Genomic DNA, 13,058 nt, shown 5'->3' with positions numbered 1-13,058 from the left:
ATCTGTGTACTTTTTCGCATTCGCGTAAAAATTTCAAATTCACATACCTTTTTGAAATCCACGTACTATTTTCAAATGGACGTAATTTTCCAAATTCACATACTTTTTCAAGTCCGCATTTTTTCCCCAGATCTGCATACTTTTCAAGTTCGTGTACTTCTTTCAAATCCGTGTACTTTTTTTAAGTTCATGAACTTTTGTAGAAAGTACACATGGATTTGAAAAAGCACGTGAACTTGAAAATGGTATGCAGACCTGAAGAAATAAACGGTTTCGAAGAAAGTACGCGAATTTGAGTCAAAACACGGTCAAAACCGGGGAAAGTCAACAACAAAACCGGTTAAAACCATGTCCGGTTTTAGTAGTTTGAGTTGCAAGTTGTCCGGTTTCGGAGTTGAGTGACCAAATCTAGATTCGCCAAAAGCTGAGTGACGAAAAATATACTTTCTCATTTTTTTGTTACCTTTGTGTCATCATTTCATCAATGAGGTGATCACCATGTATGTGTCAAAAAAATTTCCTCCTTTTTTTGTAATATACATGAATTTTTGGATCTGCTGCATTTTCATAATCTATATAATGGACATGGCAACTTTTGTATTTTCGTAGGTGGTAGTTTTAAATTTTGAAATTCATAGTAATATTGTGTGGTCATGAATTTTGTTTCATCATATATGCATGTTTTTTTTGTTGCGCGGTATCATATATGCATGTTCCGCCATTTAGTTGGCTTAACGTTTGACATGCAAACTTAGTATGTGTTGTCACGAAAATAATATAAATTGCAACAAAAGTTCATCATTATTAGGAAATACCTTATAGATAGATGCTTGGCAGTAGCGGAGGGTATAAACCCCGCGCTACTACTAATTAGTAGTAGTGACACCCGTGCTACTAATACCAGCTAGGTGCAACATCCTAGTAGTAGCGCGCGCACCTGCACTACTACTAGTACTTTAACCCCCGCTGCTACTAGACTTTTTTCTAGTAGTGCATAAAAATGATATTATAATAATATGAAACAATTAAGAATTATAAACTTGACATGTATCAGCCATCTTGCTGCCCCAAACCAAACTCAAAAGCTCCAAAAAAACCCTAAAAAAACATCCATACCACTACACGACTGGCCTGGGTCGGATTTCAAGCTCGCCGCCGTCCCGGGCCATGCACCGATTGCCACTTTTCCGGTGACCTAGCCAGGATGAGTCGTTGCTTAAAATCACCGCACTAGATTACCAACACCGCCATCGAGCACGGCCTGACGAATACCGCTATTGGAGCACACATATCCTTCACCAACCTACGGCAGCCCTCCAACTCCTCCACAAGCAGCCCGCCCCCGTTCAGGACATTCCTACTGGCGGCGGCTAGAGCGGGTGTAAGCAGTGTGGCGGCTAGGGTTTCGGTCGACTGGCTGGTCCTTTGTCGTATTTGCCAAAAAAATTAACATGCTAAAAATCCATGTAAGTTCAACTGTAGAATTATTGGTAGCAAAACTCCATTTTAATCGCTAGCATCACGACCGTGACTGGTGAAGGAGGGATCGAACTACCGGTTGGTACGCGATGCAGCGAGATGTTGAACCCAGATCTAGCCCATCGACAATTATAAGGCATTATGCATCAAACTGGTGCACGATAGATCCATGCATAGATCACACTGGCTTTGTTTTTTCCTTTTCTTTTCCTATGAACAAATTATGAGGCGTCGGTTTGCACGATTACAGGGCATGGCAGAAGGGTCGCGCGCTCCCCGACGATCTATCTAGTATGATCATCCTTCTGTGTGGACTTTGAGAACTAGGTTGTAGCCTAGTGGTAAGGGAGCGCAGTGGCGTCTGCAGCAACGAGGGTTCGAGCCACGTCGGGGACGAATTTCTGGTTTCTCATAAGGGATGCTTCTCCTATATCAATAACCATGGGTGCTAGTGCCATGAGTTTCATCCTTCTGTGTGGACTTTTGAGCTGAGTGGTATATGAAGTACGTACGTACTTTTGTCATTGCGTACACCATTGTCCAATGTCCAGCAAATTCGCCGTGACCGACAGGCCCTCTTGAAACGATCGAGATGCCGTGCTGTGGAGTAAACAAACATGTCGCCAGCGAAGAATGTACACTGGAGACATCAAATTCAGACTGAATGTGCTAATTTAACCTCAGCTGGGAAAGAAAAGCCTATCTGTCCACGCTGCCTTGCAAGCATTTGAGCTGCTAATAACCCACTCGTCCCGGACTCCCAGCAAGATCTGCACATGCCTACATCAACATTCACGACTAGATTATTTATCAACCCGGCCCTGGTTTCCTTGAAGTCAGCGCTCCGGAGCTCGATCGGATGCATGCTGAGTTGTGCTCGCATGTTCCCTGCGTGTCCAGGAACATGCTCTGCCCGATTAAGAAACGCAGACAGGACCAATCCCCTGCCGATTCTCCTTCAGTCCCCCGCGTATAAATGGACGTGCAGAGGAGCAGCGTCTCCACACACCTCAACCACACGACACACACACATTTGTCTCCTGCCACCCACACACGCTCGGCTCTACTGGGTCGATCGAGCTGAAAGATGGGCAGGGTTGCGATCTGGATCTCGTGCGTGCTGCTCCTGGTGGCGGCATGCCAGGGCAAGGGGGCGCCGGGGCACAGGGTGAGGGCCGGGTACTACAACCGGAAGTGCCCCGCGGCGGAGATCATCGTCAGGTCCGTCGTCGGCAAGGCCGTCTCCCGGAACCCCGGCCTCGGCGCCGGCATCATCCGCATGGCCTTCCACGACTGCTTCGTCCAGGTACGTGGAACTGTTTTCTATATATGCATGTAAAGCGCCGTACGAGCACGTGGTTAACATTAGCTTTGTGCAGGGCTGTGACGCGTCGGTGCTGCTGGACCCGACGCCGGCGAACCCGCGGCCGGAGAAGCTCGGCCCGCCCAACTTTCCCAGCCTGCGCGGCTTCGAGGTCATCGACGCGGCCAAGGCGGTCCTCGAGAGGGTCTGCCCTGGAGTCGTCTCCTGCGCCGACGTCATCGCCTTCGCCGCACGCGACTCCGCCTACTTCCTCAGCGGCAGCAGGATCGACTACAAGATGCCGGCGGGGCGGTTCGACGGGAGCGTGTCGCTCGAGAGCGAGTCGCTCCAGTTCCTCCCCCCGCCCGTCTTCAACCTCACTCAGCTCGTCGACAGCTTCAAGGCCAAGAACATGAACGAGGACGACCTCGTGGTGCTCTCCGGCGCGCACACCATCGGCGTCTCGCACTGCTCCTCCTTCACCGACCGCCTGCCCCCGAACCCCTCCGACATGAACCCCGGCCTCACCAGGCTGCTGCAGAGCAAGTGCCCCGTCAGCCCCAACTTCACCAACGACCCCACGGTGGTGCAGGACATCGTCACCCCCAACCGGATGGACAACAAGTACTACACCAACCTGCTCAAGCGCAACGTGCTCTTCACCTCCGACGCGGCGTTGCTCACGTCGGGGAAGACGGCAACGAAGGTTATGGAGAACGCGTTCATCCCCGGGAGCTGGGAGAAGAAGTTTGCCAAGGCGATGGTCAAGATGGCTGCCATCGAGCTCAAGACCGCTGCCAACGGGGAGATCAGGAGGAACTGCAGGGTCGTCAACAAGTAGGGCTGCTCGCTATTTGTACTATTTAATATTGGAACGTGCGTGTATGTTGTTCTGTTGCTGCATATTGTTAGTTTACTTGAAAGCCTTTTTCTTTCGTTTCTTTTGCTGCATTCAGCTGATCAGGTTGTAATTCGATTAACAGTGTTTTATTCACGATAGGTGATAGATGCCTGAATAAAATTTTCATTTCCGGCTTATTATCCAGTCATCTACTGTCTTTGCGAAAGCATTTATGTGGGCGACTTGCACCGAAGGTTTTAGGTCCACCATTGCATTACATCTCCAGTTCATCGTTCAGAATGTTTAAAAAGAGCCAATACAAATTTGATTTCATACATTTAGAGGACAAATTTATAATACAAATTTGGTTGTGAAATACTCCCTCTGTACACTAATATAATACGTTTTTCCAGTTCCACGTTGTTTTTGCAGTTTCTCATATGTGCAGTTCAAGTGGAACTGCAAAAATGTCTTATACTTTATATTAGTATACAGAGGTAGCACCAAATATAATGAGCAATGCTTTCATAAGCTTTGTATCTTTCTTTCAAGTACTCTATTTTTGTACTCTATTTATGGTCCGGTTGGTTGCTTTGTATACAAAGCGGGGGGAAACCCCTTTTCGGTATGGGTCCAAGTTTGAGTAATTGATGAAGTCATGTATCTAGGGTAGGGTCATGAACCTGTACAAGGTACCCTCCCCAAGGACATCTTTTAGAAGAAGCCGTCTTCCAGTCGACCTAGAGGAACTCCATTCGACGGACTAGAAGACACTCGACCATGAAGACTCACTCGACCACCAAGGGTTCAAGATCTACTCTGTATCCAAACGGTCTGTAATTAAGTAGTTTTATGGTCATGATGACACTTTATGCAAGGCGTTACCAGTAACGCCTGACCTTAATGTACTTTAACCCTCCGCTACGTGGGCTGGCTGGGGTCTTGGCGTCTTCTATATAAGCCACCCCCTCCACTGGTAGAAGGGTTCGCACCCCTGTAACTCTCACACACATAATACAGTCGACCGCCTCCGGGCTCCGAGACGTAGGGCTGTTACTTCTTCCGAGAAGGGTCTGAACTCGTAAAACACTTGTGTGCACAACTGCTCCATAGCTAGGATCTTGCCTCTCCATACCTACCCCCTATTCTACTGTCAGACCTAGAACCACGACAGTTGGCGCCCACCGTGGGGCAGGTGTCTTAGCGACTTAATGGAAAAGTTGCAATCTTTTCAATTCCCATCATCATGGTTTCAGGTGGAGTTTTGGTTGAGGGCCGCGAGATCCGTCTCGGCGCGCTCACATTCGTCGCCGACGACTCTACCTGACTGTAGGAGGCTCCGCTCGACGTGGATGCGCTCCCAGTCCGCGGAGCTACGCACTTTCGAGCATGCGTCCGCGGCGTCCTTCTGCGGCAACCGTCGACTCAGTATCGGCCGATTTTCGTGTCATCCTCCCTCCCAGCTTCCTGCCTGCCTAAGCGCTCCGGTCGGTCGAGGCTTTAGCGGTGGGTGAGGCACGCAGTGGCTCGCCAGTCGACCACTTCCCAAGTTGCGGCAATCGAGCCCGAAGAATCTCTCTACGGCCTGTTCGACCTGTCGACTGGCTCCGCAGAGACTGCATCCGAATGCGACAGCAGTGATCCGGCAGCGGAGGTCCTGATGGTCAATGGGCCGCATGTTCCCCCCGGCTTTCTCGGCACCGAGGGAGGCAACGGCGGAGGCGATCCGTCGCACGACCATGAGGAGTACCGCCCCGAGCCCCTCGACTCGCAGCAGAGGGAAGAGCTTCGCCGCTGGAACATGGATGCGCTTCATACTCCGATCATTGGAGAAACCCCCGAGGCTCGCGCCTTAGAGGACGCGCGCTTGGCCAACCTGGCTGAGCACACTCGAATGGAGAAACTTCAGCGGGCACTCGACAAGCGCGCGCGGCAATGGATTCCAGACTCCAGTCGATGCCAACTCTTTAAACCTCCGACTCAGGTATACCGCACTCCGATCCAGAATTTGGCAGCTACAACCCGTATAGCTAAGTCAATTCAGCCTTCCCAGTCAGAGGCTGGCAGAGGCTTGATGCAGATCAGGGATTTGCTCCGGGCAGCAGGAGATCAGAATTCGGCTGTGTCGCAGTCGCGGAACAGGATTCATAGCAGATCCGTGGCGGCGAATACGGTCCAGTCGGCTCATAGCCCTAGATCACCCCCGAGGCGTGAAGGGCATGGCGACCGGCATGATCAGTACAGGAACTATGAGCAGTATGATCACCGATTCGATCACAATGATCAACGTCGAGTGCCCACTCCTCCCCCGAGGGGTGGATCATATATGCCTCAACAGCAGGATGACAGACACCAGCACAGTGGCGGGCGAAGAATTCTGGTCGACCCCAGGGAACCATGCTTTGATGCGAGATCCATCATCGTTCAAGGTCTGGTCGACCGGAACAGAGCCCACAGAGAGGGTAATGACAGAGACCAGCAGCCGAGTGCACGTCTCCGGACCAGAGTGTTTCAGCAGAGCCATCAGAGCCGCGGTGATTCCTCCCAACTTCAGGTTGGCGACTGGAGTCAGCAAGTTCAAAGGTGAGTCCAAGCCTGATACTTGGCTCGAGGACTACCGAGTGGCTGTTCAGATCGGCGGCGGAAATGATGAGGTGGCCATGAAGCATCTGCCTCTCATGTTGGAAGGGTCAGCCAGGGCATGGCTGAATCAATTGACACCCAACAGCATCTACACGTGGGAGGACCTCTCCCAAGTGTTTGTCAGGACGTTCGAAGGAACGTGCAAGCGGCCGGCGGGACTGACAGAGCTGCAATCTTGTGTACAAAAGTCGAATGAGACTCTGAGGGATTACATCCAGAGATGGATCACACTGCATCACACAGTAGAAAATGTATCTGATCACCAGGCAGTTTGCGCCTTCAAGGAAGGCGTAAAGTACAGAGAGCTAAGCCTGAAATTCGGTCGAACCGGAGACATGTCTCTGAGTCGAATGATGGAAATAGCCACCAAATATGCCAATGGTGAGGAAGAGGATCGGCTCCGGTGCGTCAAGCACAAGTCAGTCGCCTAGGACACCGGAGGCGGAAATTCCAGTCGGAAGCAAAAGCGTAAAGCTGAGCCAGCCGCTCCTGGAGAAGACTTGGCCCTAAACCAAGGAAAGTTCAAAGGGAACCCCAAGGGACCTTGGAACCCCAAGAAAGTAAAGGATAAAGAAGGAAATGACGTGATGGATTTACCATGTCACATCCACACCAAGAAAGACGAAGAGGGTAATTTCATCGCATACCACTCGACAGTGTCGACTCCTGATACAGCAGTTCCAAGGGAAGCAGCCCAAGGACAAGGAAAAAGTGAAGGAAATATGCCCTAGAGGCAATAATAAAGTTATTATTTATTTCCTCATATCATGATAAATGTTTATTATTCATGCTAGAATTGTATTAACCGGAAACATGATACATGTGTGAATACATAGACAAACATAAAGTCACTAGTATGCCTCTACTTGACTAGCTCATTAATCAAAGATGGTTACGTTTCCTAACCATAGACATGTGTTGTCATTTGATTAATGGGATCACATCATTAGGATAATGATGTGATTGACATGACCCATTCCGTTAGCCTAGCACTTGATCGTTTAGTATATTGCTATTGCTTTCTTCATGACTTATACAAAGTTCCTGCAACTATGAGATTGTGCAACTCCCGTTTACCGAAAGAACACTTTGTGTGCTACCAAACGTCACAACGTAACTGGGTGATTATAAAGGTTCTCTACAGGTGTTTCCGAAGGTACATGTTGAGTTGGTATAATTCGAGATTAGGTTTTGTCACTCCGATTGGTGGAGAGGTATCTCTGGGCCCTCTCGGTAATACTCATCACCTAAGCATTGCAAGCATTGTAACTAATGAGTTAGTTATAAGATGATGTGTTACAGAACGAGTAAAGAGACTTGCCGGTAACGAGATTGAACTAGGTATTGGATACCGACGATCAAATCTCGGGCAAGTAACATACCGATGACAATGGGAACAACGTATGTTGTTATGCGGTTTGACCGATAAAGATCTTCGTAGAATATGTAGGAGCCAATATGGGCATCCAGGTCCCGCTATTGGTTATTGACCGAGAATGGTTCTAGGTCATGTCTACATAGTTCTCGAACCCGTAGGGTCCGCACGCTTAACGTTACGATGACAGTTTTATTATGAGTTTATAAGTTTTGATGTATCGAAGTTTGTTCGGAGTCCCGGATGTGATCACGGACATGACGAGGAGTCTCGAAATGGTCGAGACATAAAGATTGATATATTGGAAGCCTATGTTTGGACATCGGAAAGGTTCCGGGTGAAATCGAGATTTTACCGAAACACCGGGGGGTTACCGGAACCCTCCCGGGGGTTAATGGGCCTTAGTGGGCCATGAGGGAGAAGAGGAGGGCCGGCCAGGGCAGGCCGCGCGCCCCCTCCCCCCTAGTCCGAATAGGACAAGGAAGGGGGGGCGGCGCCCCCCTTTCCTCTTTCCCCTCCCCCCTTTCCTTCTCCACCAAGGCAAGAGGGGGGAGTCCTACTCCCGGTGGGAGTAGGACTCCTCCAGGCGCACCCCAAGGGGGCCGGCCGCACCTCCCCCTCCCTCCTCTATATACGGGGGCAGGGGGGCACCCCAGAACAACACAAGTTGATCTACGGATCGTTCCTTAGCCGTGTGCGGTGCCCCCCTCCACCATATTCCACCTCGGTCATATCGTCGCGGTGTTTAGGCGAAGCCCTGCGCCGGTAGAACATCATCATCGTCACCACGCCGTCATGCTGACGGAACTCTTCCCCGAAGCTTTGCTGGATCGGAGCCCGGGGATCGTCATCGAGCTGAACGTGTGCTGAACTCGGAGGTGCCGTACGTTCGGTGCTTGGATCGGTCGGATCGTGAAGACGTACGACTACATCAACCGCGTTGTCATAATGCTTCCGCTTACGGTCTACGAGGGTACGTGGACGAACACTCTCCCCTCTCGTTGCTATGCCATCACCATGATCTTGCGTGTGCGTAGGAATTTTTTTGAAATTACTACGTTCTCCAACAGTGGCATCTGAGCCTGGTTTTATGCGTAGATGTCATATGCACGAGTAGAACACAAGTGAGTTGTGGGCGATATAAGTCATACTGCTTACCAGCATGTCATACTTTGGTTCAGCGGTATTGTGAGATGAAGCGGCCCGGACCGATATTACGCGTACGCTTACGCGAGACTGGTTTCACCGCTATGAGCACTCGTTGCTTAAAGGTGACCGGCGGGTGTCTGTCTCTCTCACTTTAGCTGAATCGAGTGTGGTTACGCCCGGTCATTGTGAAGGTTAAAACAGCACCAACTTGACAAACTATCATTGTTGTTTTTGATGCGTAGGTAAGAACGGTTCTTGCTAAGCCCGTAGCAGCCACGTAAAACTTGCAACAACAAAGTAGAGGACGTCTAACTTGTTTTTGCAGGGCATGTTGTGATGTGATATGGTCAAGACGTGATGCTATATTTTATTGTATGAGATGATCATGTTTTTGTAGGAGCCATATGGTTGTCGCTTTATTGTATGAAATGCAAACGCCCTGTAATTGGTTTACTTTATCACTAAGCGGTAGTGATAGTCGTAGAAGCAATAGATGGCATAACGACAACGATGCTACGATGGAGATCAAGGTGTCGTGCCGGTGAAGATGGTGATCACGACGGTGCTTCGGAGATGGAGATCGCAAGCACAAGATGATGATGGCCATATCATATCACTTATATTGATTGCATGTGATGTTTATCCTTTATGCATCTTATCTTGCTTTGATTGACGGTAGCATTTTAAGATGATCTCTCACAAAAATTATCAAGAAGTGTTCTCCCTGAGTATGCACCGTTGCCAAAGTTCGTCGTGCCCAGACACCACGTGATGATCGGGTGTGATAAGCTCTACGTCGATCTACAACGGGTGCAAGACAGTTTTGCAGACGCGGAATAGTCAGGTTAAACATGACGAGCCTAGCATATGCAGATATGGCCTTGGAACACGGAGACCGAAAGGTCGAGCGTGAATCATATAGTAGATATGGTCAACATAGTGATGTTCTCCATTGAAAACTACTCCATCTCACGTGATGATCGGTTATGGTTTAGTTGATTTGGATCACGTGATCACTTAGATGACTAGAGAGATGTCTGTCTAAGTGGGAGTTCTTAAGTAATATGATTAATTGAACCTAAATTTATCATGAACTTAGTACCTGATAGTATTTTGCTTGTCTATGTTTGTTTGTAGATAGATGGCTCGTGCTGTTGTTCCGTTGAATTTTAATGCGTTCCTTGAGAAAGCAAAGTTGAAAGATGATGGTAGCAATTACACGGACTGGGTCCGTAACCTGAGGATTATCCTCATTGCTGCACAGAAAAGTTACGTCCTGGAAGCATCGCTGGGTGCCAGGCCTGCTGCTGATGCAACTGACGACGTTAAGAACGTCTGGCAGAGCAAAGCTGATGACTACTCTATAGTTCAGTGTGCCATGCTTTACGGCTTAGAACCGGGTCTTCAACAACGTTTTGAACGTCATGGAGCATATGAGATGTTCTAGGAGTTGAAGTTAATATTTCAAGCAAATGCCCGGATTGAGAGATATGAAGTCTCGAATAAGTTCTACAGCTGCAAGATGGAGGAGAATAGTTCTGTTAGTGAGCATATACTCAAAATGTCTGGGTATAATAATCACTTGATTCAACTGGGAGTTAATCTTCCGGATGATAGCGTCATTGACAGAATTCTCCAATCACTGCCACCAAGCTACAAGAGCTTTGTGATGAACTATAATATGCAAGGGATGAACAAGACTATTCTCGAGCTCTTCGCAATGCTAAAAGCCGCGGAGGTAGAAATCAAGAAGGAGCATCAAGTGTTGATGGTAAACAGGACCACTAGTTTCAAGAAAAAGGGCAAAGGGAAGAAGAAGGGGAACTTCAAGAAGAACAGCAAGCAAGTTGCTGCTCAAGAGAAGAAACCCAAGTCTGGACCTAAGCCTGAAACTGAGTGCATCTACTGCAAGCAGACTGGTCACTGGAAGCGGAACTGCCCCAAGTATTTGGCGGATAAGAAGGATGGCAAAGTGAACAAAGGTATATGTGATATACATGTTATTGATGTGTACCTAACTAGAGCTCATAGTAGCACCTGGGTATTTGATACTGGTTCTGTTGCTAATATTTGCAACTCGAAATAGGGACTACGGAATAAGCAAGCACTGGCCAAGGACGAGGTGACGATGCGCGTGGGAAACGGTTCCAACGCTACCTCTACATCTACCTTCGGGATTAGTTTTAGACCTGAATAATTGTTATTTGGTGCCAGCATTGAGCATGGACATTATATCTGGATCTTATTTGGTGCGAGACGGTTATTCATTTAAATCAGAGAATAATGGTTGTTCTATTTATATGAGTAATATCTTTTATGGTCATGCACCCTTGAAGAGTGGTCTATTTTTATTAAATCTCGATAGTAGTGATACACATATTCATAGTGTTGAAACCAAAAGATGCAGAGTTAATAATGATAGTGCAACTTATTTGTGGCACTGCCGTTTGGGTCATATCGGTGTAAAGCGCATGAAGAAACTCCATACTGATGGACTTTTGGAATCACTTGATTATGAATCACTTGGTACTTGCGAACCGTGCCTTATGGGCAAGATGACTAAAACGTCGTTCTCCGGAACTATGGAGCGAGCAACTGATTTGTTGCAAATCATACATACTGATGTTTGTGGCCCAATGAATGTTGAGGCTCGCGGCGGGTATCGTTATTTTCTCACCTTCACAGATGATTTGAGCAGATATGGGTATATCTACTTGATGAAACACAAGTCTGAAACATTTGAAAAGTTCAAAGAATTTCAGAGTGAAGTGGAAAATCATCGTAACAAGAAAATAAAGTTTCTACGATCTGATCGTGGAGGAGAATATTTGAGTTATGAGTTTGGCCTACACTTGAAACAATGTGGAATAGTTTCGCAACTCACGCCACCTGGAACACCACAACGAAATGGTGTGTCCGAACGTCGTAATCGTACTTTACTGGATATGGTGCGATCTATGATGTCTCTTATTGATTTACCGCTATCATTTTGGGGTTATGCTTTAGAGACGGCCGCATTCACGTTAAATAGGGCACTATCAAAAACCGTTGAGATGACGCCTTATGAACTGTGGTTTGGCAAGAAACCAAAGTTGTCGTTTCTTAAAGTTTGGGGCTGCGATGCTTATGTGAAGAAACTTCAACCAGATAAGCTCGAACCTAAATCGGAGAAATGTGTCTTCATAGGATACCCAAAAGAGACTATTGGGTACACCTTCTATCCCAGATCCGAAGGCAAGGCATTCGTTGCTAAGAATGGATCCTTTCTAGAGAAGGAGTTTCTCTCGAAAGAAGTGAGTGGGAGGAAAGTAGAACTTGATGAGATAACTGTATCTACTCCCTTATTGGAAAGTAGTTCATCACGAGAACCAGTTCCTGTGACAACTACACCAATTAGTGAGGAAGCTAATGATAATGATCATGAAACTTTAGATCAAGTTTCTACTGAACCTCGTAGGTCTACCAGAGTAAGATCCGCACCAGAGTGGTACGGTAATCCTATTCTGGAAGTCATGTTACTTGACCATGATGAACCTACGAACTATGAGGAAGCGATGATGAGCCCGGATTCCGCAAAATGGCTAGAAGCCATGAAATCTGAGATGGGATCCATGTATGAAAACAAAGTATGGACTTTGGTTGACTTGCCCGATGATCGGCAAGCCATTGAGAATAAATGGATCTTTAAGAAGAAGACTGACGCTGATGGTAATATAACTGTCTATAAAGCTCGACTTGTTGCAAAAGGTTTTCGACAAGTTCAAGGGGTTGACTACGATGAGACTTTCTCACCCGTAGCGATGCTTAAGTCCGTCCGAATCATGTTAGCTATTGCTGCATTTCATGATTATGAAATTTGGCAAATGGATGTCAAGACTGCATTCTTGAATGGATTTCTAGAAGAAGAGTTGTATATGATGCAGCCAGAAGGTTTTGTTGATCCAAAAGGTGCTGACAAAGTGTGCAAGCTCCAGCGTTCCATTTATGGACTGGTGCAAGCATCTCGGAGTTGGAATAAACGCTTTGATAGTGTGATCAAAGCATATGGTTTTATACAGACTTTTGGAGAAGCCTGTATTTACAAGAAAGTGAGTGGGAGCTCTGTAGCATTTCTAATTTTATATGTAGATGACATATTATTAATTGGAAATGATATAGAATTTCTGGATAGCATAAAAGGATACTTGAATAAAAGTTTTTCAATGAAAGACCTCGGTGAAGCTGCTTACATATTGGGCATCAAGATCTATAGAGATAGATCAAGACGC

The 13,058-nt window shown here is 47.4% G+C and overlaps 1 protein-coding gene across 1 annotated transcript; it reads left to right on the top strand.

Annotated features, from left to right (window-relative positions):
• The first annotated feature begins 2,501 nt into the window (after positions 1–2,501).
• LOC123040904 (peroxidase 2) lies at positions 2,502–3,820 on the top strand. The gene is made up of 2 exons (XM_044463625.1): positions 2,502–2,785; positions 2,859–3,820. The coding sequence occupies exons 1-2, from the start codon at positions 2,567–2,569 to the stop codon at positions 3,621–3,623; spliced, it is 984 nt and encodes a 327-aa protein (XP_044319560.1). The 5' UTR covers positions 2,502–2,566; the 3' UTR covers positions 3,624–3,820.
• Positions 3,821–13,058: the final 9,238 nt, after the last annotated feature.

The sequence above is a fragment of the Triticum aestivum genome, chromosome 2B, assembly GCF_018294505.1.
Source record: "Triticum aestivum cultivar Chinese Spring chromosome 2B, IWGSC CS RefSeq v2.1, whole genome shotgun sequence".
In the NCBI taxonomy this organism is placed as follows: domain Eukaryota; kingdom Viridiplantae; phylum Streptophyta; class Magnoliopsida; order Poales; family Poaceae; genus Triticum; species Triticum aestivum.
The sequence above is the reverse complement of the archived record's forward strand: the minus strand, read 5'-3'. Positions and strand labels throughout refer to the sequence as shown.

Bases quoted from the DNA above. Each gene is read 5' to 3' on its own strand.
- LOC123040904 (XM_044463625.1), top strand. From the start codon at position 2,567: ATGGGCAGGGTTGCGATCTGGATCTCGTGCGTGCTGCTCCTGGTGGCG. The intron at 2,786-2,858 runs GTACGTGGAACT...AGCTTTGTGCAG, and splicing joins TCCACGACTGCTTCGTCCAG to GGCTGTGACGCGTCGGTGCT.